We start from the raw sequence: 24665 nt of genomic DNA, 5'->3' as shown, positions 1-24665 counted from the left end.
TGCCATGCCGTGCCATACCCACGCTGTGCCATGCCGTGCCATGCCGTGCCATGCCATACCCACACCGTGCCACTCCTGTGCCATACCCACTCTGTGCCATGCCGTGCTGTGCTGTGCCATACCCACACTGTGCCATGCCGTGCCATGCCGTGCCGTGCCATACCCACACCGTGCCATGCCGTGCCATACCCACACCGTGCCATGCCGTGCCGTGCCAGCCCGTGGAGGTGAGCGGGGCCATCGAGGAGGAGTTCGCCGTGGCGCGGCTCTACATCAGCAAGATCAAGTCGGAGGTGAAGTCGGTGGTGAAGCGCTGCCGGCAGCTGGAGAACCTCCAGGTCGAGTGCCACCGCAAGCTGGAGGTGACAGGCCGCGAGCTGTCCTCCTGCCAGCTCCTCATCTCCCAGGTGTGCCAGGGCCGGGCAGTGCCACCCCACGGGGACAGGCTGGCACAGGGTTTGGTGGCCCCAGGGTTTGGTGGCCCCGGGGTTTGGTGGCCCCAGGGTTTGGTGTCCCCAAATTTGGTGTCCTGGGGGTTCTGTGACCCAGGGTTTGGTGGCCCCAGGGTTTGGTGGCCCCAGAGTTTGGTTTCCCGAGGGTTTGGTGGCCCCAGGGTTTGGTGGCCACAGGGTTTGGTGGCCCCGGGGTTTGGTGGCCCCGGGGTTTGGTGGCCCCAGGGTTTGGTGGCCCTGGGGTTTGGTGTCCCCAGGGTTTGGTGTCCCCAGGGTTTGGTGGCCCCGGGGTTTGGTGGCCCCAGGGTTTGGTTTCCCCAGGGTTTGGTGGCCCCAGGGTTTGGTGGCCCCAGGGTTCGGCAGGTCCAAGTTTTGGCAGCTGAAGGCTTTGGTGTCCCCAAATTTGGTGTCCTGGGGGTTCTGTGACCCAGGTTTGGTGTCCTGGGGGTTCTGTGACCCAGGTTCGGTGTCCCCAGATTTGGTGTCCTGGGGGTTCTGTGACCCAGGTTTGGTGTCCCCAAATTTGGTGTCCTGGGGGGGTTCTGTGACCCAGGTTTGGTGTCCCCAAATTTGGTGTCCTGGGGGCTCTGTGACCCAGGTTTGGTGTCCCCAAATTTGGTGTCCTGGGGGTTCTGTGACCCAGGTTTGGTGTCCCCAAATTTGGTGGCCTGGGGGTTCTGTGACCCAGGTTTGGTGTCCCCAAATTTGGTGTCCTGGGGGTTCCGTGACCCAGGTTTGGTGTCCCCAAATTTGGTGTCCTGGGGGTTCTGTGACCCAGGTTTGGTGTCCCCAAATTTGGTGTCCTGGGGGTTCTGTGACCCAGGTTTGGTGTCCCCAAATTTGGCGTCCTGGGGGTTCTGTGACCCAGGTTTGGTGTCCCCAAATTTGGCGTCCTGGGGGTTCTGTGACCCAGGTTTGGTGTCCCCAAATTTGGCGTCCTGGGGGTTCTGTGACCCAGGTTTGGTGTCCCCAAATTTGGTGGCCTGGGGGTTCTGTGACCCAGGTTTGGTGGCCCCAAATTTGGTGTCCTGGGGGTTCTGTGACCCAGGTTTGGTGTCCCCAAATTTGGCGTCCTGGGGGTTCTGTGACCCAGGTTTGGTGTCCCCAAATTTGGTGGCCTGGGGGTTCTGTGACCCAGGTTTGGTGGCCCCAAATTTGGTGTCCTGGGGGTTCTGTGACCCAGGTTTGGTGTCCCCAAATGTGGTGTCCTGGGGGTTCTGTGACCCAGGTTTGGTGGCCCCAAATTTGGTGTCCTGGGGGTTCTGTGACCCAGGGTTTGGTGGCCCCGGGGTTTGGTGGCCCCAGGGTTTGGTTTCCCCAGGGTTTGGTTTCCCCAGGGTTTGGTGGCTCCAAGGGTTTGGTGGCCCTGGGGGTTTGTCTCCTCTGTGGTGGGGCTTGGTGGCTCTGGCCGTGCCAGTGGGGGTGGCCCTGGGGGTGCTGGGGACACCTGGGGGTGCCCTGGGGGCGTTGGGGGCACCTGGGGGTGCTCCTGGGGGTGTTGGGGGCACCTGGGGGTGCTCCTTGGGGTGTTGGGGGCACCTGGGGGTGCTCCTGGGGGTGTTGGGGACACCTGGGGGTGCTCCCGGGGGTGTTGGGGGCACCTGGGGGTGCTCCTGGGGGCACCTGGGGGTGCTCCTGGGGGTGTTGGGGGCACCTGGGGGTGCTCCTTGGGGGTGTTGGGGGCACCTGGGGGTGCTCCTGGGGGTGCTGGGGGTAGCTGGGGGTGCTCCTGGGGGTGCTGGGGGTACCTGGGGGTGCTCCTGGGGGCACCTGGGGGTGCTCCCGGGGGTGCTGGGGGTACCTGGGGGTGCTCCCGGGGGTGTTGGGGACACCTGGGGGTGCTCCCGGCGGTGTTGGGGGCACCTGGGGGTGCTCCTGGGGGCACCTGGGGGTGCTCCTGGGGGTGCTGGGGGCACCTGGGGGTGCTCCGGGGGTTGGGGGCTGCCAGGGCGGTGCCCCCGCGGCTGTTGGGGACGGTGCGGGGGGCTCCGGGAGGAGGGTCTCCGCGGGCCGGGGGTGCCGGTGCCGGTGCCCCCGGGCCGGGGCTGAGGCGGTGCCGGTGCCGGTGCCCCCGGGCCGGGGCTGAGGCGGTGCCGGTGCCGGTGCAGCACGAGGCGAAGATCCGCTCGCTGACCGAGTACGCGCAGAGTCTGGAGCTGCGCAAGCGGCACTTGGAGGAGGCGCACGACGCGCTCGGGGAGGAGCTGGCCAGGCTGCAGGCGCACGGTGGGGCGCGGGGGGCGCGGGGGGCGCGGGGGGCTTGGGGGGCTTGGGGGGCTTGGGGACACTGCGGGAGCACACGGGGGGTGCGGGGGGCGCGGGGGACGTGGGGACAGTGTGGGAGCACGAGGGGGGCGTGGGGAGCTTGGGGACAGTGCGGGAGCAGCATGGGGGGCGCGGGGGTCTTGGGGACAGTGTGGGAGCACACGGGGGGTGCGGGGGGCGCGGGGGACGTGGGGACACTGTGGGAGCAGGAGGGGGGTTTGGGGGGCTTGGGGACAGTGTGGGAGTACGAGGGGGCCTGGGGGTGTGGGGGGCTTGGGGACAGTGCAGAAGCACCATGGGGGGCGTGGGGGACTTGGGGACAGTGTAGGAGCACCATGGGGGGCGCGGGGACACTGTGGGAGCACCAAGGGGGTCTTGGGGGACTTGGGGGGCTTGGGGACAGTGCGGGAACACGAGGGAGGCTTGGGGGGCTTGGGGGGCTTGGGGACACTGTGGGAGCACCATGGGGGGCATGGGGGGCTTGGGGACACTGTGGGAGCACGAGGGGGGCGTGGGGGGCTTGGGGACACTCCGGGAGCACCAAGGGGTTCTTGGGGGGCTTGGGGGGCTTGGGGACACTGCGGGAGCACCAAGGGGTTCTTGGGGGGCTTGGGGGGCTTGGGGACACTGCGGGAGTACCATGGGGGGCTTGGGGACAGTGTAGGAGCACGAGGGGTGCGGGGGGCGCGGGGGGCTTGGGGACAGTGCGGGAGCACGAGGGGGGCGTGGGGAGCTTGGGGACAGTGTGGGAGCACCAAGGGGGTCTTGGGGGGTTTGGGGACACTGCGGGAGCACCATGGGGGGCTTGGGGACAATGCGGGAGCACCACGGGGGCCCTGGGGGCGCGGGGGGCTTGGGGACAGTGCGGGAGACCGAGGGGGCTTAGGGACACTGTGGGAGCACCACGCGGGCCTTGGGGGGCTTGGGGACAGTGCGGGAGCACGAGGGGGGCTCGGGGGACTTGGGGGGCTTGGGGACAGTGCGGGAGCACGAGGGGGGCTCGGGGGACTTGGGGACACTCCAGGAGCACCACGGGGGGCTTGGGGGGCTTGGGGGGCTTGGGGACACTGTGGGAGCACCATGGGGGGCTTGGGGACACTGCGGGAGCAGGAGGTGGGCGTGGGGGTTTGGGGACAGTGTGGGAGCACTTGGGGGGCTTGGGGACACTGCGGGAGCACGAGGGGGCTTGGGGACAGTGTGGGAGCACCAAGGGGTTCTTGGGGGGCTTGGGGACAGTGTGGGAGCACCATGGGGGTCTTGGGGGGCTTGGGGACACCGCGGGAGCACGAGGGGGGCACCGGGGGTCTTGGGGACAGTGCGGGAGCACCATGGGGGTCTTGGGGGGCTTGGGGGGCTTGGGGACACTCAGGGAGCACCACGGGGGTCGCGGGGGGCTTGGGGACAGTGCAGGAGCACGAGGGAGGCTTGGGGGACTTGGGGACAATGTGGGAGCACCATGGGGGGCGTGGGGGGCTTGGGGACAGTGCGGGAGCACCACGGGGGGTGCGGGGGGCGCGGGGGATTTGGGGACACTGCGGGAGCACGAGGGGGGCATGGGGGGCTTGGGGACAGTGTGGGAGCACCATGGGGGGCATGGGGGGCTTGGGGACACCACGGGGGGCGCGGGGGGCTTGGGGACACCGCGGGAACACCATGGGGGGCTTGGGGGCGCGGGGGGCTTGGGGACACTGCGGGAGCACCAAGGGGTTCTTGGGGGGCTTGGGGACAGTGCGGGAGCACCACGGGGGGCTTGGGGACAGTGTGGGAGCACGAGGGGGGCTTGGGGGGCTTGGGGACACCGAGGGAGACCGAGGGGGGCTTGGGGACACTGTGGGAGCACGAGGGGCCCTGGGGGCTTGGGGGGCTTGGGGGGCTTGGGGGGCTTGGGGACACCGCGGGAGCACCATGGGGGGCTTGGGGGGCTTGGGGACACCGCGGGAGCACCATGGGGGGCTTGGGGAGCTTGGGGACACTCTGGGAGCACGAGGGGGGCTTGGGGACACTGCGGGAGCACCACGGGGGGCGCGGGGGGCTTGGGGACAGTGTGGGAGCACCAAGGGGGTCTTGGGGAGCCTGGGGACACTGTGGGAGCACCACGGGGGACTTGGGGGGCTTGGGGACAGTGCGGGAACACGAGGGGGGCTTGGGGACACTGTGGGAGCACCACGGGGGGCATGGGGGGCTTGGGATTCGGGGGACTCCGAGGGCACGGGGAGAGCGGGGGGAGTTTGGGGGCGCTGGGGACTCGAGGGTTTGGGGGGACAATGGGGTGGCACAGGGGCTCAGGGGGATGGGGGGCACAGGGGTGAGGGACACGGGGGGCTGGGGAGGGCACAGGGGACTCGGGGGGAGGGGGCTGAGGGGTCCCTGTCCTGCTGGGCCCCACAGAGGCGGCGCAGGGGGCGGCTCGGAAGCAGCGCCAGCAGGATGAGACCCCCGACACAGACGAGGTCAAGGTGAGGGGGGCAGGGGGGCACAGCGACCCTGGGGGGCTGAAGGGGGTGGGGGTTGGGCAGGGGGCACAGCTGGGGGTCCTTGTGGTGTGTGAGATGTGCTCGAGGTGGGTGAGGGTCCCTGGGGTGCTGGGTGATGCTGGGGGTCTGTGGTCTCCATGGGGCTGGGTGTGGGGTGTGGGGGTCCCCGGGGGATCTCAGGGACCACCGGATATTCTGCTGGGAATGGGGGTGGGTTCCCAGGACATGTTGGGGTGTGGGGTCCATGTGGATGAAGGGGTGTGGGGTCGATGTAGGGGTGTGGGGTCCCCGTGGATTTAGGGGTGTGAGGTCCATGTGGATGTTCGGGTGTGGGGTCCCCATGGGGTTGTTGGGCTGTGGGGTTCCCGTGGGGTTGTTCGGCTGTGGGGTCCCAGGGAATGTTGGGGTGTGGGGTCCCCGTGAGTGTTGGGGTGTGGGGTCCCCATGGATGTTGGGGTGTGGGGTCCCAGGGAATGTCGGGGTGTGGGGTCCCCGGGAATGTTGGGGTGTGGGGTCCCAGGGAATGTTGGGGTGTGGGGTCCCCGTGGGTGTTGGGGTGTGGGGTCCATGTGGATGAAGAGGTGTGGGGTCCCAGGGGGTGTTGGGGTGTGGGGTCCATGTGGATGTCGGGGTGTGGGGTCCCGGGGAATGTTGGGGTGTGGGGTCCCAGGGGGTGTTGAGATGTGGGGTCCCAGGGAATTTTGGGGTGTGGGGTCCATGTGGATGAAGGGGTGTGGGGTCCTAGGGGGTGTTGGGGTGTGGGGTTCCCGTGGGGTTGTTCAGCTGTGGGGTCCCCGGGAATGTTGGGGTGTGGGGTCCATGTGGATGTAGGGGTGTGGGGTCCCAGGGGGTGTTGGGTGTGGGGTCCCCATGGGGTTATTCGGCTGTGGGGTCCCAGGGGGTGTTGGGGTGTGGGGTCCCGGGGAATATTGGTTTGTGGAGTCCATGTGGATGTCGGGGTGTGGGGTCCCAGGGGGTGTTGGGGTGTGGGGTCCCCGTAGATGAAGGGGTGTGGGGTCCATGTGGATGTTGGGGTCCATGTGGATGTCGGGGTGTGGGGTCCATGTGGGGTTGTTGGGCTGTGGGGTACCCGTGGATGTTGTGGTGTGGGGTCCCTGGGCGGTGTGGGGTCCCTGGGCAGAGCTGTGGTGGGAGGTGCTGCAGTGCCCAGGACACGTTGGGGTTCGGGGGTGCCCGGGGTGCCCCGCTGAGGCCCCGCGTGGGCGCAGGCGGCGCTGGAGCTGCAGCTGGAGAGCCAACGCGAGGCGCAGCACAAGCAGCTGGCGCGGCTGCGGGACGAGGTCAACGAGCGGCAGAAAACCATCGATGAGCTGCGAGAGTGAGTGACACCAACCCTGAGCCCTGACCCCAAAACTGACCCCAAACCTGACCCCAAAACCTGACCCCATCCGTCCGTCCATCCATCCATCCATCCCATCCATCATCCATCCATTATCCATCCATCCATCCATCCATCCATCATCCATCCATCCATCCATCATCCATCCATCCATCCATCATCCATCCATCCATCCATCCATCCATCCATCCATCCATCATCCATCCATCCATCCATCCATCCATCCATCATCCATCCATCCATCCATCCATCCATCCATCCATCCATCCATCCATCCATCATCCATCCATCATCCATCCATCCATCATCCATCATCCATCCATCCATCCATCCATCATCCATCCATCCATCCATCCATCCATCATCCATCCATCCATCCATCATCCATCCATCCCTGACCCGTGTCCGTGTGTCCCTCACAGCCAGAACCAGAAGCTGGAGCTGGAGCTGGAGCGGCTGCGGGCGGAGCACGAGGCGCTGCGGGCAGAGGAACGCGCCAAGGCGGCGCGGCTGCAGGAGCTGACGTGAGACCCCCAGGACCCCCACCCGGGGCCTCTGGGGCTGCCCTTGGGACCCCCAACCCACCCCCCGGGGCTCCCCACATCCCTTTTGGGACCCCAACCCAACCCCCAGGGCTCCCCACACCCCCCTGGGGACCCCAACCCACCCCCAGGGCTCCCCACATCCCTTTTGGGACCCCCAACCCACCCCCCAGGGCTCCCCACATCCCCCTGGAGACCCCAACCCAACCTTGAGGGGTCCCCACATCCCCCTGGAGACCCCAACCCAACCATGAGGGCTCCTCACATCCCCCTGGGGACCCCAACCCAACCCCCAGGGCTCCCCACATCCCTTTTGGGACCCCAACCCAACCCCCCAGGGCTCCCCACATCCCCCTGAGGACCCCAACCCAACCTTGAGGGGTCCCCACATCCCCCTGGGGACCCCAACCCAACCCCCAGGGCTCCCCACATCCCCCTGGGGACCCCAACCCACCCCCCAGGGCTCCCCACATCCCCCTGGAGACCCCAACCCAACCCCCAGGGCTCCCCACATCCCCCTGCGGACCCCAACCCCAGAACCCACCAGGGACTCACCCCAGGACCCCCAGCCCATCCCCCATGGCCCTGCTGACACACCAGGAACCCCAAACCCCAGGACCCCCAGAACCCATCCTTGGGACCCTAAATTTGACCCCCAGAGCCCCCCAGGACCTCCTGACGCCCCCCAACCTTCAAGCGACCCCCCCAACTTTGGGTTCTCCCCAACATCGTGGTGACCCCTTAACCTTGGAACCTCCATTCTTTGGGTGCCCCCCTCAAGCTTGAAGTGACCCTCCCAATTTTGGGGTGCCCTCCCCTCCTTGGACTGACCCCTCCAATCTTGGGGTGCCCCCCTTGGGTTGAGCCCCCCTAATTTTGGGTCCCTGCCCCCCCAGGCTCCTCTACGAGCGCCACGAGCAGTCCAAGCAGGACCTGAAGGGGCTGGAGGAGACCGTGGTAGGTTGGGGGGCTTGGGGGGCTCAGAGGGGCTGGGGGGGGTTTGGGGGTCCCCGTGAACCCCCTCACCCCCCGCGCCCCCCAGGCCCGTGAACTCCAGACCCTCCACAACCTGCGCAAGCTGTTTGTTCAAGACGTCACGACTCGAGTCAAGAAAGTGAGGGAGGAAAAATGGGGGAAAAAAGGGGAAAAAAGGGGGAAAATGGGGGAAAATGGGGAAAAATGGGGAAAAAGGGGGAAAATGGGGAAAAAAGGGGGAAAAATGGGGGGAAAAGGGGAAAACTGGGGAAAATGGGGGAAAATGGGGAAAAAAGGGGGAAAAAGGGGGAAAAAGGGGAAAATGGGGAAAAAGGGGGAAAAATGGGGAAAAATGGGGAAAAAAGGGGGAAATGGGGGAAAATGGGGGGAAAATGGGGGAAATGGGGAAAAAAGGGGGAAAATGGGGGAAAAAGGGGGAAAAATGGGGGGAAAATGGGGGAAAATGGGGGGAAAATGGGGGGAAATGGGGAAAAAAGGGGGGAAATGGGGGGAAATGGGGGAAAAATGGGGGGAAAATGGGGGAAAAAGGGGGGGAAATGGGGAAAAAGGGGGGAAAATGGGGAAAATGGGGGGAAATGGGGAAAAAAGGGGGAAAATGGGGGGAAAATGGGGGAAAATGGGGGATAAGGGGGTGAGAGGGGGGACAAATGAAAGTGGGGTACGGGGAGAGTGTGGGGTCAGAGATGGGGAAGGGAAGGGAAGGGAAGGGAAGGGAAGGGAAGGGAAGGGAAGGGAAGGGAAGGGAAGGGAAGGGAAGGGAAGGGAAGGGAAGGGAAGGGAAGGGAAGGGAAGGGAAGGGAAGGGAAGGGAAGGGAAGGGAAGGGAAGGGAAGGGAAGGGAAGGGAAGGGAAGGGAAGGGAAGGGAAGGGAAGGGAAGGGAAGGGAAGGGAAGGGAAGGGAAGGGAAGGGAAGGGAAGGGAAGGGAAGGGAAGGGAAGGGAAGGGAAGGGAAGGGTTTCCCGGGCGGGATCTGATTCCAGCGGGGGTCCCCGCGCCCCCAGAGCGCAGAGCTGGAACCCGAGGACAGTGGGGGGCTCCACTCCCAGAAGCAGAAGATTTCCTTTCTTGAGAACAACCTGGAGCAGCTTACAAAGGTTCACAAACAGGTGCGCAGGGGGGGCACGGGGGGGCACGGGGTACCACCGGTGCGGCTGTCGGTGTGTGCGGGTGTCGGTGCTGGTGCCGGTGTCGGTGTGAGTGATGCTGGGAGTGAGTCCCGGCACCGGTGAGGTCTCGGTCTCGGTTCCGGTGCCAGTGGGGTTTCGGTGCCGGTGGGGTCCCGCTCCCGGTGGGCTCCCGGTGCCGGTGCCGGTACTGCCGCGTCGCACGGCGGGTCCGTACCACGCGGACCCTGCTCCGCCAGCCCCGGGCGGGCACGGGCAGGGCAGGGCGGGTGCGGAACAGGCTCGGGTGGCGGTGCCGGTGGCGGTGCCGGTTCTGCCGAGTCGCAGAGCGGGACTCTGCGCCACCAGCCCCGGGCCGGGCGGGCACAGGGCCGTGGCGGTGCCGGTGCCGGTGGCGGTGCCGGTGTGGAGCAGGCTGGGGTGGCCCCAGCGGTGCCACAGACGGTCCGGGAGGGTGCCGGTGCCGGTGCCGGTGCCGGTGGCGGTGGCGGGGGCGGTGCCACAGCGGGTCCGGGCGGGTGCCGGTGCCGATGCTGGCGCCGGTGCCGGTGCCGTGCCAGTGTCAGTGCCGGTGTCGGTGCCGGTATCAGTATTTGCGGGTGTTGCTGCTGGTACCGGTGTGTGCCGATGTGTGCTGGTGCCGGTGGCCGTGCCGGTACCGGTGGCGGGTCTGGGCGGGTGCCGATGCCGGTGCCGATACCGGTGCCGGTGTGTGCCGGTGCCGATGCCGGTGCCGGTGCCGGTGCCGATACCGGTGCCGATGCTGGTGTGTGCCGATGCCGGTACCGGTACCGGTACCGGTATGTGCCGATGCCGATGCCGATACCGGTGCCGGTGTCGGTGTGTGCCGGTGCCGGTGCCGATGCCGATACCGGTGCCGGTCCCGGTGCCGGTGTGTGCCGGTGCCGGTCCCGGCGCCGGTACCGATGCCGGTGTGTGCCGTTCCGGTGCCGGTACTGACCCGGCGCACAGCTGGTCCGTGACAATGCAGACCTGCGCTGTGAGCTTCCGAAGCTGGAGAAGCGGCTGCGAGCTACGGCTGGGCGGGTGCAGGCCCTGGAGGGGGCGCTGAGGGCGGCCAAGGAGGGGGCGCGCCTGGACAAGCGCCGCTACCAGCAGGAGGTGGAGCGGATCCGAGAGGCCGTCCGGGCCCGGGGGGCGCGGAGGGGGCCCGGGGCTCACATCGGTACGGGGGGCACCGGGCACACATCGGTACGGGGGGTGGAGGGGGCACCGGGCACGGGGCGCACATCGGTACGGGGGGCACCGGGCACACATCGGTACGGGGGGCACCGGGCACACATCGGTACGGGGGGCACGGAGGGGGCACACATCGGTACGGGGGGCGCGGAGGGGGCCCGGGGGGCGCGGAGGGGGCCCGGGGCACACATCGGTACGGGGGGCCCGGGGCACACATCGGTACGGGGGCACCGGGCACACATCGGTACGAGGGGCGCGGGGGGGACCGGGGCACACATCGGTACGGGGGGCCCGGGGCACACATCGGTACGGGGGCACCGGGCACACATCGTTACGGGGGGCGCGGAGGGGACCGGGGCACACATCGGTACGGGGGGCCCGGGGCACACATCGGTACGGGGGGCGCGGAGGGGACCGGGGCACACATCGGTACGGGGGGCACCGGGCGCACATCGGTACGGGGGGCGCGGAGGGGACCGGGCACACATCGGTACGGGGGGCGCGGAGGGGGCACCGGGCACACATCGGTACGGGGGGCGCGGGGCGCACATCGGTACGGGGGGCGCGGAGGGGGCACCGGGCACACATCGGTACGGGGGGCGCGGAGGGGACCGGGCACACATCGGTACGGGGGGTGGAGGGGACCGGGGCACACATCGGTACGGGGGGCACCGGGCACACATCGGTACGGGGGGCGGCACCGGGAACGGGGCACACATCGGTACGGGGGGCACGGGGCACACATCGGTACGGGGGGCGCGGAGGGGACCGGGGCGCACATCGGTACGGGGGGCGCGGAGGGGTCCCGGGGCTCACATCGGTACGGGGGGCGCGGGGCACACATCGGTACGGGGGGCGCGGAGGGGACCGGGGCACACATCGGTACGGGGGGCGGCACCGGGAACGGGGCACACATCGGTACGGGGGGCGTGGAGGGGACTGGGCACACATCGGTACGGGGGGCGCGGGGCGCACATCGGTACGGGGGGCGCGGAGGGGGCACCGGGCACACATCAGTACGGGGGGCGCGGGGCGCACATCGGTACGGGGGGCGGCGGCGGCACCGGGAACGGGGAGCGGGGGACGGGGTGGGAATAGGTATGGGGGTACAGGGTGGGCAAAGGTACAGGGGGTGTGGGAGGTCCAGGGTGGGTACAGGTACGGGGGTACAGGGTGGGCACAGGTACAGGGGGATAGAGAGTGGGCACAGGTACAGGGGGGTACAGGGTGGGCACGGGGGATACAGGGGTGTGGGGGGGGGGTCCATGGTGGGCACAGGTACAAGGGGGTACAGAGTGGGTACGGGGGGTACAGGGGGTGTGGGGAGTGCAGGGGGTACAGGGATATTGGAGGTGCAGGGTGGGCACAGGAACGGGGGTACAGGGTGGGCACGGGGGGTACAGGGGGTGTGGGAGGTACAGGGTGGGCACAGGGGGTGCTGGGTGGGCACGGGGGTACAGGGATGTGGGAGATGGAGGGTGGCCATAGGGGGTGTGGGGGGTGCAGGGTGGGCACGGGGGGTACAGGTGATGTGGGGGGTACAGGGTGGGCACAGGTACGGGGGTACAGGGTGCGCACGGGGGGTACAGGGGTGTGGGGAGTGCAGGGGGTAGAGGGTGGGCACGGGGGGTAAAGGGGGGGCGAGGGGGTGTAGGGGGTGGGGGGTCCAGGGTGGGCACGGGGGGTACAGGGGGTGTGTGGGGGGGTCCAGGGTGGGCACAGGTACAGGGGTACAGGGTAGGCACGGGGGGTCGGGGGGTGCAGGGGGTGTGGGGGGTACAGGGTAGGCACGGGGGGTGCAGGGTGGGCACGGGGGGTACAGGGATGTGGGAGATGGAGGGTGGCCATAGGGTCTGTGGGGGGTGCAGGGTGGGCACGGGGGGTACAGGGTGGGCACGGGGGGTACAGGGGGTGTGGGGGCTCCAGGATAGGCACGGGGGGTACAGGGTGGGCACGGGGGGTGCGGGGGGTACAGGGATGTGGGAGGTGCAGGGTGGGCACGGGGGATACAGGGTGGGCACGGGGGGCACAGGGATGTGGCAGATGGAGGGTGGCCATAGGGGCTGTGGGGGGCACAGGGGGCACACAGGACGGAGTGGAGCTGGGTGCTGGGGTGCGGGGTGGGCACCCAGCCTGGCACACTCTGGGGGTGCCGGGGCTGACACCCCCGGCCCAGGGGGTGTCTCAGACTCCGGGGGGGCTCCCTGGGGGTGTCGGGTGCCAGCGCCCCTCACCCCCCCGTGCCCCCCCAGCCAAGCCGGTGCGGCCGGGGCAGGTACCGTCACCCACGGGGCTGAGCTACACCAACAGTCTGTTCCAGGGGTACCCCGGGGGGGGTCCCCTGCCCGGCCCCCACGGCCTGTGAGTGCGGAGGGGCCGGGGGAGGGGTGGGGGAGGGTCCTGGGGGGAGGGGAAGGAGGCACTGGGGGTCCCGGGGGTGGCAGGGGGAGGGTCCCGGGGGGAGGGGAAGGAGGCACTGGGGGTCCCGGGGGCGTGGGGAGGGTCCCGGGGGGAGGGGAAGGAGGCACTGGGGGTCCCGGGGGCGTGGGGAGGGTCCTGGGGGGAGGGGAAGGAGGCACTGGGGGTCCCGGGGGCGTGGGGAGGGTCCCGGGGGGAGGGGAAGGAGGCACTGGGGGTCCCGGGGGTGGCAGGGGGGGGTCGGTGTGGTCTGGGGGTGCGGGGGCATGGGGGATTCCTTGGGGAGGGGGGGCAGGCAGAGGTTTTGGGGTGCTGGAGGGGTGCCCGCAGTGCCCGGGGGTCTCATAGCCCCCTCCCCGTGTGCCCCCCCAGCTTTGCCAGCAGCCCCCCGGACTCCTACCAGCAGCTCAACGTGGATAATGGTGAGGGGGGGTCCTGGGGGTGTCCCCAGTGTTGGGGTGACACCGGGGGTGGGTGGGGTGTCACCCCAACACTGTGGCGCTGCTGCTCTGCCCGCAGGGAACGTGACGGACATCAACGACAACAGGTGAGGGGGGCGGAGTGAGGGGGTCGGGGGTCTCGGGGGGCTCACGGCTGACCCCCCGGTGCCCCCCAGGAGTGACCTGTCCTGCGGCTGCGAGGCCGAGGAGGCGGCAAAGCTGTTCCCGCTGCGCCAGGAGACGGCAGCCAGTTAATGCCCCCCGGTACCGGGACCCCCGGGACCCCCGGGGACCCCCCCATCGTCCTAAGAGAGACCCCAACCCCACATCCCGCCAATCCTTGGCTCTCCCTGTGCCCCCCAAATCCCTGCCCCCCACTATCCCACCCACCCCCGGGACCCCCGGGGACCCCCCCACCATCCTTTGAGAGACCCCAACCCCACATCCCGCCAATCCTTGGCTCTCCCTGTGCCCCCCAAATCCCTGCCCCCCACTATCCCCCACCCCCGGGACCCCCGGGGACCCCTCCATGGTCCTTCCAGAGACCCCAACCCCACATCCCGCCAATCCTTGGCTCTCCCTGTGCCCCCCAAATCCCTGCCCCCCACTATCCCCCACCCTTGGGTGCCCCTCGGAGCCCCGCAGGCTCTGGGTGGGGGTCCCCCCCATTTTTGGGGGGCACGCGGGTGGCTCTGCGCCCCCCAACCCGCGTGTCCCCCCCCCTGCAGCTCCTGCCAGAGCCGCTCCCGCATGCCCAGGTGCCACCCGTGTCACCCGTGTCACCCGTGTCACCCGTGTCCTGTGTCGTGCCACGCTCGCCCCCCACCCCGGGACCCCCCGGGACCCCCCCGGGACCCCCCGGGACCCCCCCCGGGACCCCCCGGGACCCCCCAAGCCCGGGGGTCCCCCCGAGCTGCCTTAACGCGGACCTGGAGAATGTCGCCCCACAAGTGGGGGGCAGCCCCCCACCCCCAAATCCTGCACCCCCCCGGCCCCTCGCTTGGCTCAATAAAGGCTGAGAGATGCTGAGAGGAGGCTGGGGGGATTTGGGGGGCTGGGGGGGGCTTGGGGGATTTGGGGTTTGGGGGGCTGGGGGGGGCTGGGAGGAGTCTGGGGGGCTGGGGGGCTCGGGGGGGATGGGGGGTCTGGGGGGCCATGGGGGGATGGGGGACTGAGAGGAATCTGGGGGGGCTGGGGGGGATGGGGGGATGGGGGGCTGGGGGGGGATGGGGGGCTGGGGGGATGGGGGGGATTGGGGGGGGATGGGGGGATGGGGGGGCTGGGGGGCTGAGAGGAGCCTGGGGGGGTTGGGGGGGCTGGGGGGGCTCACAGGGGATTTGGGGTGTGGGGCACAGGGGGGATTTGGGGGGGCTGGGGGGCTGGGGGGGGCTGGGGGGGTGGGGGGATGGGGGGGATGGGGGGGATGAGAGGAGTCTGGGGGGCTGGGGGGATGGGGGGTTGGGGGGCCTGGGGGGGATGGGGGGGCGGGGGGCCTGGGGGGGATGGGGGGGCTGGGGGGCTGGGGGGGTCTGGGGGGCTGGGGGGGATGGGGGGATTGGGGGATGGGGGGGTTCGGGGGGCTGGGGGGGCTGAGAGGAGTCTGGGGGGGATGGGGGGATTGGGGGATGGGGGGCCTGGGGGGCTGGGGGGCTCGGGGGGGTTGGGGGGGCTGGGGGGGCTGAGAGGAGCTTGGGGGGGTGGGGGGGCTGGGGGTGCTGGGTCACAGTGGGGCATTTGGGGAGTGGGGCACAGGGGGGATTTGGGGGGGCTCACAGGGGGGATTTGGGGGGCTCACAGGGGATTTGGGGAGTGGGGCACAGGGGGGATTTGGGGAGTGGGGCACAGGGGGGATTTGGGGGGGCTCACAGGGGATTTGGGGAGGTCACACCTGTGTCACTGGGGTCACACCTGTGTCAATGGGGTCACACCTGTCCCCGTGGGGTCACACCTGTGGGGTCACACCTGTGTCACTGGGGTCACACCTGTGGGGTCACACCTGTCCTGTGGGGTCACACCTGTGTCACTGGGGTCACACCTGGGGTCACACCTGTGTCATTGGGGTCACACCTGTCCCCATTGGGTCACACCTGTGTCACTGGGGTCACACCTGTGGGGTCACACCTGTGTCAATGGGGTCACACCTGTGTCTGTGGGGTCACACCTGTGTCATTGGGGTCACACCTGTGTCAATGGGGTCACACCTGTGTCACTGGGGTCACACCTGTGGGGTCACACCTGTGTCATTGGGGTCACACCTGTGTCACTGGGGTCACACCTGTGTCACTGGGGTCACACCTGTGGGGTCACACCTGTCCTGTGGGGTCACACATGTGTCAATGGGGTCATACATGTGTCATTGGGGTCACACCTGTGTCAATGGGGGTCACACCTGTCCTGTGGGGTCACACCTGTGTCAATGGGGTCACACCTGTGGGGTCACACCTGTGTCACTGGGGTCACACCTGTGTCATTGGGGTCACACCTGTGTCAATGGGGTCACACCTGTCCCTGTGGGGTCACACCTGTGTCATTGGGGTCACACCTGTCCCCGTGGGGTCACACCTGTGTCAATGGGATCACACCTGTGTCATTGGGGTCACACCTGTGGGGTCACACCTGTGTCACTGGGGTCACACCTGTGGGGTCACACCTGTGTCACTGGGGTCACACCTGTCCTGTGGGGTCACACCTGTCCCCATTGGGTCACACCTGTGTCACTGGGGTCACACCTGTCCTGTGGGGTCACACCTGTGTCACTGGGGTCACACCTGTGGGGTCACACCTGTGTCACTGGGGTCACACCTGTGTCATTGGGGTTACACCTGTGTCACTGGGGTCACACCTGTGTCAGTGGGGTCACACCTGTGCCAATGGGGTCACACCTGTGTAAATGGGGTCACACCTGGGGTCACACCTGTGTCAATGGGGTCACACCTGTGTCAATGGGGTCACACCTGTGTCATTGGGGTCACACCTGTGTCAATGGGGTCACACCTGTGTCAATGGGGTCACACCTGTGTCATTGGGGTCACACCTGGGGTCACACCTGTGGGGTCACACCTGTGGGGTCACACCTGTGGGGTCACACCTGTGTCAATGGGGGTCACACCTGTCCTGTGGGGTCACACCTGTGCCTTTGGGGTCACACCTGTGTCCCCGTGGGGTCACACCTGTGTCAATGGGATCACACCTGTGGGGTCACACCTGTGTCTGTGGGGTCACACCTGGGGTCACACCTGTGTCACTGGGGTCACACCTGTGTCAATGGGGTCACACCTGTCCCCATTGGGTCACACCTGTGTCACTGGGGTCACACCTGTGTCAATGGGGTCACACCTGTGTCCCCGTGGGATCACACCGGTATCAATGGGGTCACACCTGTGGGGTCACACCTGTGTCATTGGGGTCACACCTGTGTCTGTGGGGTCACACCTGTGTCAATGGGGTCACACCTGTGTCACTGGGGTCACACCTGTGTCTGTGGGGTCACACCTGTGGGGTCACACCTGTGTCACTGGGGTCACACCTGTCCTGTGGGGTCACACCTGTGTCATTGGGGTCACACCTGTGTCTGTGGGGTCACACCTGTATCAATGGGGTCACACCTGTGTCACTGGGGTCACACCTGTCCTGTGGGGTCACACCTGTGTCACTGGGGTCACACCTGGGGTCACACCTGTGTCACTGGGGTCACACCTGTCCCCATTGGGTCACACCTATGTCAATGGGGTCACACCTGTATCAATGGGGTCACACCTGTGTCACTGGGGTCACACCTGTCCTGTGGGGTCACACCTGAGTCAATGGGGTCACACCTGTGGGGTCACACCTGTCCTGTGGGGTCACACCTGTGTCAATGGGGTCACACCTGTGTCACTGGGGTCACACCTGTATCAATGGGGTCACACCTGTGTCTGTGGGGTCACACCTGTCCCTGTGGGGTCACACCTGTGGGGTCACACCTGTCCCTGTGGGGTCACACCTGTCCCTGTGGGGTCACACCTGTGGGGTCACACCTGTCCCTGTGGGGTCACACCTGTCCCTGTGGGGTCACACCTGTATCAATGGGGTCACACCTGTCCCCGCCCATCTCCTGGCACCACTTCCGGGTTCCGGCGCCATGCCGGGGCCGGGCGGAAGCGGCCGGGCGGAAGCGGAAGCGAAAGCGGAAGTGACAGCGGCGGCCATGGCGGCGGTGGCGGCGGCGGGTTCGTGTCCCGGTTCCGGGCCCGGTCCCGGCGCCGCCCGCACGAAGAAGAAGCAGAAGCGCTTCGTGCCGCAGCGAGTGAAGCTGCCGCGGGCCGCGGACCCGCTGCTGGCCGTGCTGGCCTGGGGGGTCACGCACCAGGTCAGACCCGGACGGGACCCGAACCCGGCCCCGGTACCCCGTGTGCTGTCTCCCTTGAGATCCCCGGTCCGCAGCGCCGGGCCCAGTCCCCCACCCGGCATTTCCGTGCCCCCGGATCCCCACTGCCCCCATCCCCACACCTGGGGGTCCCACCGGCCCTGGGAGCGGTTCCCGGGGGTCCCAGCGGCCCCGGGGGGTTCCTGGGGGCGGTTCCCGGGGGTCCCACCGGCCCTGGGGGTGCCTGGGGGCAGTTCCCGGGGGTCCCACTGGCCCTGGGGGTGCCTGGGGGTGGTTCCCGGGGGTCCCACCGACCCCTGGGGGGTGCCTGGGGGCAGTTCCTGGGGGTCCCACCGGCCCTGGGGGCGGTTCCCGGGGGTCCCACTGTCCCTGGGGGCGGTTCCCGGGGGTCCCACTGGCCCTGGGGGCGGTTCCCGGGGGTCCCACGGGCCCCGGGGGTGGTTCCCAGGGGTCCCACCGGCCCTGGGGGCGGTTCCCGGGGGTCCCACCGGCCCTGGGGGCAGTTCCCGGGGGTCCCAGTGGCCCCGGGGGGTGCCTGGGGGTGGTTCCCGGGGGTCCCACTGGCCCTGGGGGCGGTTCCCGGGGGTCCCACTGTCCCTGGGGGCTGTTCCCGGGGGTCCCACTGGCCCTGGGGGCGGTTCCCGGGGGTCCCACTGTCCCTGGGGGTGGTTCCCGGGGGTCCCACTGTCCCTGGGGGCGGTTCCCGGGGGTCCCACTGGCCCTGGGGGCGGTTCCCGGGGGTCCCACCGGCCCTGGGGGCGGTTCCCGGGGGTCCCACTGTCCCTGGGGGCGGTTCCCGGGGGTCCCACTGACCCTGGGGGTGCCTGGGGGCGGTTCCCGGGGGTCCCACCGGCCCTGGGGGCAGTTCCCGGGGGTCCCACCGGCCCTGGGGGTGGTTCCCGGGGGTCCCACTCACCCTGGGGGTCCCACTGCCCCCTCCCCAGATCACCGAGCTGAGCCAGGTGCCGCTGCCCGTGATGCTGCTGCCGGACGATTTCAAAGCCAGCTCCAAAATCAAAGTCAACAACCACCTGTTCAACAGGTGAGGGCACCGAGGGGGGCACTGGGGGCACCATCCCGCAGCGGGGGCACCCCAAAAACTCACCTGAACCCCCCAAACCTCAGGGAGAACCTGCCCAGCCACTTCAAGTTCAAGGAATACTGTCCCCAGGTGTTCCGCAACCTGCGCGAGCGCTTCGGCGTGGACGACCAGGACTACCAGGTGGGCTGGGGGGCACCTGGGGGGGCGTGCCCGGGCTCGGGGCCAGCTGTGCCCTCGCTGCGTGCCCCCAGGTGTCCCTGGCACGGTGCCCCCCGCGCGGGGCGGGCGGCGGGCGCCGGCTGCTGCTCTCGGCCGACCGCACGCTGGTGCTGAAGGAGCTGAGCAGCGAGGACGTGGCGGATGTGCACGGGCTGCTGGCGCGCTACCACCAGGTATGGGCTGGGGGGTGGCACCTGTGGCACCTGTGGCACCTGTGTCACCTGTCACCTGTGTCATCTGTGTCATCTGTGTGTCCTGGGATGTGTCATCTGTGTCACCTGTGTCACCTGTGTGTGGTAGGATATGTCACCTGTGTCACCTGTGTCACCTGTGTGGCACCTGTGTGTCACCTGTGTCACCTGTGTGTCGTTGGGTGTGTCAGCTGTGTGTCCTGGGCTGTGTCACCTGTGTCACCTGTGTGTCATGGGATGTGTCATCTGTGTCACCTGTGTGTCACCTGTGTGTCACCTGTGGCACCTGTGTCATCTGTGTCACCTGTGGCACCTGTGTGTCCTGGGATGTGTCACCCATGTCACCTGTGTGTCACCTGTGTCACCTGTGTGTCCTGGGCTGTGTCACCTGTGTCACCTGTGTCACCTGTGTGTCACCTGTGTCACCTGTGTGTGGTAGAATATGTCACCTGTGTCATCTGTGTGTCCTGTGTGTCACCTGTGTCACCTGTGTGTCACCTGTGTGTCACCTGTGTGTCCTGGGATATGTCACCGGTGTGCCCTGGGATGTGTCACCTGTGTGTCGTGGGATGTGTGACCTGTGTGTCACCTGTGTGTCCTGGGATGTGTTACCTGTGTCACCTGTGGCACCTGTGTCATCTGTGTCACCTGTGTGTCATGGGATGTGTCACCTGTATCACCTGTGTGTCACCTGTGTGTGGTAGGATGTGTCACCTGTGTCACCCGTGTCACCTGTGTGTCACCTGTGTGTCCTGGGATGTGTCACATGTGTCACCTGTGTGCCCTGGGATGTGTCACCTGTGTCATCTGTGTGTCCTGGGCTGTGTCACCTGTGTCACCAGTGTGTCACCTGTGTGTCCTGGGTTGTCACCTGTGTGTCACCTGTGTGTCGTGGGATGTGTCACCTGTGGCACCTGTGTCACCTGTGTCACCTGTGTCACCTGTGTGTCATCTGTGTGTCACCTGTGTGTTACCTGTGTCACCTGTGTCACCTGTGTGTCACCTGTGTGTGGTAGGATATGTCACCTGTGTGTCACCTGTGTCACCTGTGTGTTACCTGTGTCACCTGTGTCACCTGTGTGTCACCTGTGTCACCTGTGTGTGCTGGGATGTGTCACCCATGTCACCTGTGTCACCTGTGTTTGGTAGGATGTGTCATCTGTGTCACCTGTGTCACCTGTGTGTCCTGGGATGTGTCACTGTGTGTCACCTGTGTCACCTGTGTCACCTGTATCACCTGTGTCACCCGTGTCACCTGTGTGCCCTGGAGTGTGTCACCTGTGTGTCCTGGGATGTGTCACCTGTGTCACCTGTGTGTCACCTGTGTGTCCTGGGCTGTGTCACCTGTGTCACCTGTGTGTCCTGGGCTGTGTCACCTGTGTGCCCTGGGATGTGTCACCTGTGGCACCTGTGTGTCACCTGTGTGTCCTGTGTGTCATGGGATGTGTTACCTGTGTCATCTGTGTCACCTGTGGCACCTGTGTGTCGTGGGATGTGTCATCTGTGTGTCACCTGTGTGTCCTGGGATGTGTCACCCGTGTGTCATGGGATGTGTCACCTGTGTCACCTGTGTGTCACCTGTGTGTCCTGGGCTGTGTGACCTGTGTCACCTGTGTCACCTGTGTGTCCTGGGCTGTGTCACCTGTGTCACCTGTGTGTCATGGGATGTGTCACCCATGTCATCTGTGTCACCTGTGGCACCTGTGGCACCTGTGTGTCCTGGGCTGTGTCACCTGTGTCACCTGTGTGCCGTGGGATGTGTCATCTGTGTCACCTGTGTCACCTGTGTGTGGTAGGATATGTCACCTGTGTCACCTGTGTGTCCTGGGCTGTGTCACCTGTGTCACCTGTGTCACCCATGTGTCCTGGGCTGTGTCACTGTATCACCGTGTCCCCGTGTCCCCGCAGTACGTGGTGCAGTGCCACGGGCTGTGTCACCGTGTGTCACTGTGTGTCACCGTGTCCCCCCGTGTCCCTGTCCCCGCAGTACATGGTGCAGTGCCACGGGCTGTGTCACTGTGTCACCGTGTGTCACCGTGTCCCTGTGTCCCCGCAGTACGTGGTGCAGTGCCACGGGCTGTGTCACTGTGTGTCACCGTGTCCCCGTGTCCCCTGTCCCCGCAGTACGTGGTGCAGTGCCACGGGCTGTGTCACTGTGTGTCACCGTGTCCCCGTGTCCCCTGTCCCCGCAGTACGTGGTGCAGTGCCACGGGCTGTGTCACTGTGTCACCGTGTGTCACCGCGTGTCCCCCCGTGTCCCCTGTCCCCACAGTACGTGGTGCAGTGCCACGGGCTGTGTCACCGTGTGTCACCGCGTGTCACTGTGTGTCACCGTGTGTCACCGTGTGTCCCCCCGTGTCCCCGTGTCCCCGCAGTACGTGGTGCAGTGCCATGGGCACACGCTGCTGCCGCGGTTTCTGGGCATGTACCGCGTGAGCGTGGACAGCGAGGACACGTACCTGCTGGTGATGAGGAACCTGTTCAGCCACCGCCTGCCCGTGCACAGGAAGTACGACCTGAAGGTATCGGGGGTCCCCTGAGCCCCCTTGATTCCTCTCTGGGGCAGCCACCCCCCAAAATCCTCCTGTCACCTCTGTCCCTCCTCTCCACCTCTGTCCCTCCTGTCACCTCTGTCCCTCCTCTGCAGGGCTCCCTGGTGGACAGAGAGGCCAGTGACAAGGAGAAGGTACCGCTGTGAACCCCCAAATTTGGGGGGGGGTCTCTAGGCTTTGTTTTCCCTCAGGAGGGGCTGTGACCCCCAGGGACGCATCCTTGGGGGTGTCACGGCTTTGGGGTGTCCCCCCCAGTTCAGGGGTGTCCCTCTACCCAGGGCAAGGAGCTGCCCACGCTGAAGGACGTGGATTTCCTCAACAAGAACGAGAAGGTGTTCGTGGAGGAGGAGCAGCAGCGCGAGTTCATGGACAAGCTCAAGAGGGACGTGGAGGTGGGGACAGGGGGGCTGCACCCCCAGGGGATTGAGGGGGGCTGTCTCCCCACCCCAAATCAGCCTTGTTTGGCCTCCCAGTGCCCAGCTCTGAGGGTTTTTGGGGGCGAGGCTCCCCTGTGCCCCACCTCTGAGGGGTTTTGGGGGGTCTCCCTGCAGCCATGAGTGTCCCCCACCCCTAACAACCCCTTGGTTGTCCCCCCAGCCCTGAGATTCCAGGGGGTTTTGGGGACCTTGTCCTGTATTTGACGGCTGTGGGGGTCCCTTCCTCACCCTCCCAGCCCTGGGGGTTTTGGGGTGAAGCCCGTGGGGGTTTTGGGGTGAAGCCCGTGGGGGTTTTGGGGTGAAGCCCACGGGGGTTTTGGGGTGAAGCCCACGGGGGTTTTGGGGTGAAGCCCGCGGGGGTTTTGGGGTGAAGCCCACGGGGGTTTTGCCATGTCCTCTCAGTTCCTGGTGCAGCAGAAGCTGATGGACTACAGCCTGCTCCTGGGCATCCACGAGGTGGGACGGGGCGAGCAGGAGGAGGAGGAGGAGCTGGAGGAAGAGGAGCCCGGGGGTGGGGGCGATGAGGGGGGGCTGGGGGGCCCCTACAGCACCTCTCCAGAGGGTCTGGGGGGGCTCCTCAACTCCTACCGGCCCCTGGGGCCCGGCGAGTTTGACCCCTGCGTGGACGTGTACGCCCTGCGTGGGGCTGAGGGTGAGCTGGGGGGCTCTGGGGGGTCCCAGGGGGTCCCCGGGGGGTTTAGGGGTGCAGGGAGCGCTGAGCCCCCCCGGCTGTGCCCCCCAGGAGCCCCCCGGCGTGAGGTTTATTTCATGGGGCTCATCGACGTCCTCACCCAGTACGACGCCCGCAAGAAGGCGGCACACGCGGCCAAGACGGTCAAACACGGGGTGAGGGGCACCCCGAGGTGGGGGAGGGCACCCCGAACTGGGGGAGGGCACCCCGAGGTGGGGGAGGGCACCCCAAACTGGGGAAGGGCACCCCAAACTGGGGGAGGGCACCCCAAACTGGGGGAGGGCATCCCAAACTGGGGGAGGGCACCCCGAACTGGGGGAGGGCACCCCGAGCTGGGGGAGGGCACCCCAAACTGGGGAGGGGCACCCCAAACTGGGGAGGGGCACCCCAAACTGGGGAAGGGCACCCCAAACTGGGGAGGGCACCCCGAACTGGGGAGGGCACCCCAAACTGGGGGAGGGCACCCCGAACTGGGGGAGGGCACCCCGAGCTGGGGGAGGGCACCCCAAACTGGGGAGGGCACCCCAAACTGGGGGAGGGCACCCCGAGCTGGGGGAGGGCACCCCGAACTGGGGGAGGGCACCCCGAACTAGGGGAGGGCACCCCGAACTGGGGAGGGCACCCCGAGCTGGGGGAGGGCACCCCAAACTGGGGAAGGGCACCCCAAAATGGGGGAAGGCACCCCGAGCTGGGGGAGGGCACCCCAAACTGGGGGAGGGTGCCCCAAAATGGGAGGGAGGGCACCCCAAAATGGGGGAAGGCACCCCGAGCTGGGGGAGGGCACCCCAAACTGGGGGAGGGTGCCCCAAAATGGGAGGGAGGGCACCCCAAAATGGGAGGGAGGGCACTTTCCAGTTCAGGGGAGGGCACCCTGAACTGGGGGTGGCATTTCCCACCTGGGGGTGGCAGGGCTGGCTCCCCGTTGGTTTTTTGGGAGGCTGGGGTGGCTGTGGGGGGGTCTGGGGGTCGCTCCCGGGGGGTTTTGGGCAGGGCTCAGTCCTGGGTGGGCTCTGAGCGCTGCCCCCCAGGCCGGAGCCGAGATCTCCACGGTGCACCCCGAGCAATACGCCAAACGCTTCCTCGACTTCATCACCAACATCTTCGCCTGAGGGGCGCCCACCCGCCCCCCCCGCGGGACCAAAACCCCACAGGACCCCCTGTGCCCCCCACCCGCAGTGGGGCGTCACTATCAAGTGCCTTAACCCCCTTAAGGGGGTCCTGGGGGGCTCTGGGGTGCCCCCCCTGCACAAGGGGCTCTGGGACCCTTCTGCCCCCTCCCCAAGCTGGAGGGGGTCAAACACTACTTGCCCCAAAGTTGGGGGGTGAAAGGGACCCCCCCCCCATGGCTGCCCGGGTGGGGTGCAGCCCCCACCCCACTTCCCAGGGGGGCTGGGGGACACTCCCTGCCCCCCTCCGTGTGGGACCTGGGGGGCTGCACAGCTCCCCCCCTTACTGCAGCGGCCTGGTGGGACCCCCGGGGGGGGGACGGGACCCCCGTTTTCCATTTGTGGGAGTGTCGTATCCCCCCCCCCACCCCATTTGTGGGGTCCTTTCCCCTCTCTGTACCGAGAAATAAATTATTGAACCGGCCCTGCGTGTGCCCTGTTCCCTGCGCCCCTCTGAGCCCCCTGTGCCCCCCAACCCTCCGCTCCCCATTTCCCCTGTGCCCCCCAACCACCGCTCCCCCTTTCCCCCTGTGCCCCCCAACCCCCTCTCCCCCTTCCCCCTGTGCCCCCCAACCCCCGCTCCCCCTTTCCTTCCCCCCTTTCCCCCTGTGCCCCCCAACCCCCTTTCCCCCTTTCCTTCCCCCCTTTCCCCCTGTGCCCCCCAACTCCCGCTCCCCATTTCCCCCTGCGCCCCCCAAACCCCGCTCCCCCTTTCCTTCCCCCCTGTGCCC

The 24665-nt window shown here is 67.5% G+C and overlaps 2 protein-coding genes across 4 annotated transcripts in view; both read left to right on the top strand.

Annotated features, from left to right (window-relative positions):
• Positions 1–14299, top strand: part of KIF5A (kinesin family member 5A) — a 36607-nt gene extending 22308 nt beyond the window's left edge. Inside the window, exons 16-29 of the mRNA XM_072919517.1 lie at positions 219–407; positions 2561–2678; positions 5106–5173; positions 6421–6530; positions 6974–7075; positions 7990–8050; positions 8136–8207; positions 9090–9194; positions 10185–10398; positions 12665–12773; positions 13203–13252; positions 13350–13377; positions 13447–13534; positions 13999–14299. Coding sequence (XP_072775618.1) covers positions 219–407; positions 2561–2678; positions 5106–5173; positions 6421–6530; positions 6974–7075; positions 7990–8050; positions 8136–8207; positions 9090–9194; positions 10185–10398; positions 12665–12773; positions 13203–13252; positions 13350–13377; positions 13447–13525 — 1305 coding nt within the window. The 3' untranslated portion in view covers positions 13526–13534; positions 13999–14299. The remainder of the gene's footprint in view (positions 1–218; positions 408–2560; positions 2679–5105; positions 5174–6420; positions 6531–6973; positions 7076–7989; positions 8051–8135; positions 8208–9089; positions 9195–10184; positions 10399–12664; positions 12774–13202; positions 13253–13349; positions 13378–13446; positions 13535–13998) is intronic.
• Positions 14300–17428: 3129 nt separating this feature from the next.
• On the top strand, positions 17429–24358 carry PIP4K2C (phosphatidylinositol-5-phosphate 4-kinase type 2 gamma). Of its 3 annotated transcripts, none has more exons than XM_072919535.1 (10): positions 17429–17618; positions 18581–18678; positions 18762–18858; positions 19014–19070; positions 21464–21610; positions 21736–21774; positions 21919–22032; positions 22480–22729; positions 22820–22923; positions 23797–24358. In XM_072919535.1, exons 1-10 carry the CDS (start codon positions 17457–17459, stop codon positions 23875–23877), a joined length of 1149 nt encoding a protein of 382 aa, XP_072775636.1. In that variant the 5' UTR covers positions 17429–17456; the 3' UTR covers positions 23878–24358. The 3 variants fall into 3 exon arrangements, with proteins under 3 accessions (XP_072775636.1, XP_072775635.1, XP_072775634.1); XM_072919534.1 differs by having other exon boundaries at positions 18930–19070; XM_072919533.1 differs by having other exon boundaries at positions 18808–19070; positions 21464–21597.
• The last annotated feature ends 307 nt before the right edge of the window (positions 24359–24665 follow it).

This window comes from Taeniopygia guttata, chromosome 29 (assembly GCF_048771995.1).
Source record: "Taeniopygia guttata chromosome 29, bTaeGut7.mat, whole genome shotgun sequence".
Taxonomy (NCBI): domain Eukaryota; kingdom Metazoa; phylum Chordata; class Aves; order Passeriformes; family Estrildidae; genus Taeniopygia; species Taeniopygia guttata.
Note: the sequence above shows the minus strand (reverse complement) of the source record. Positions and strands in the feature narration are given on the sequence as shown.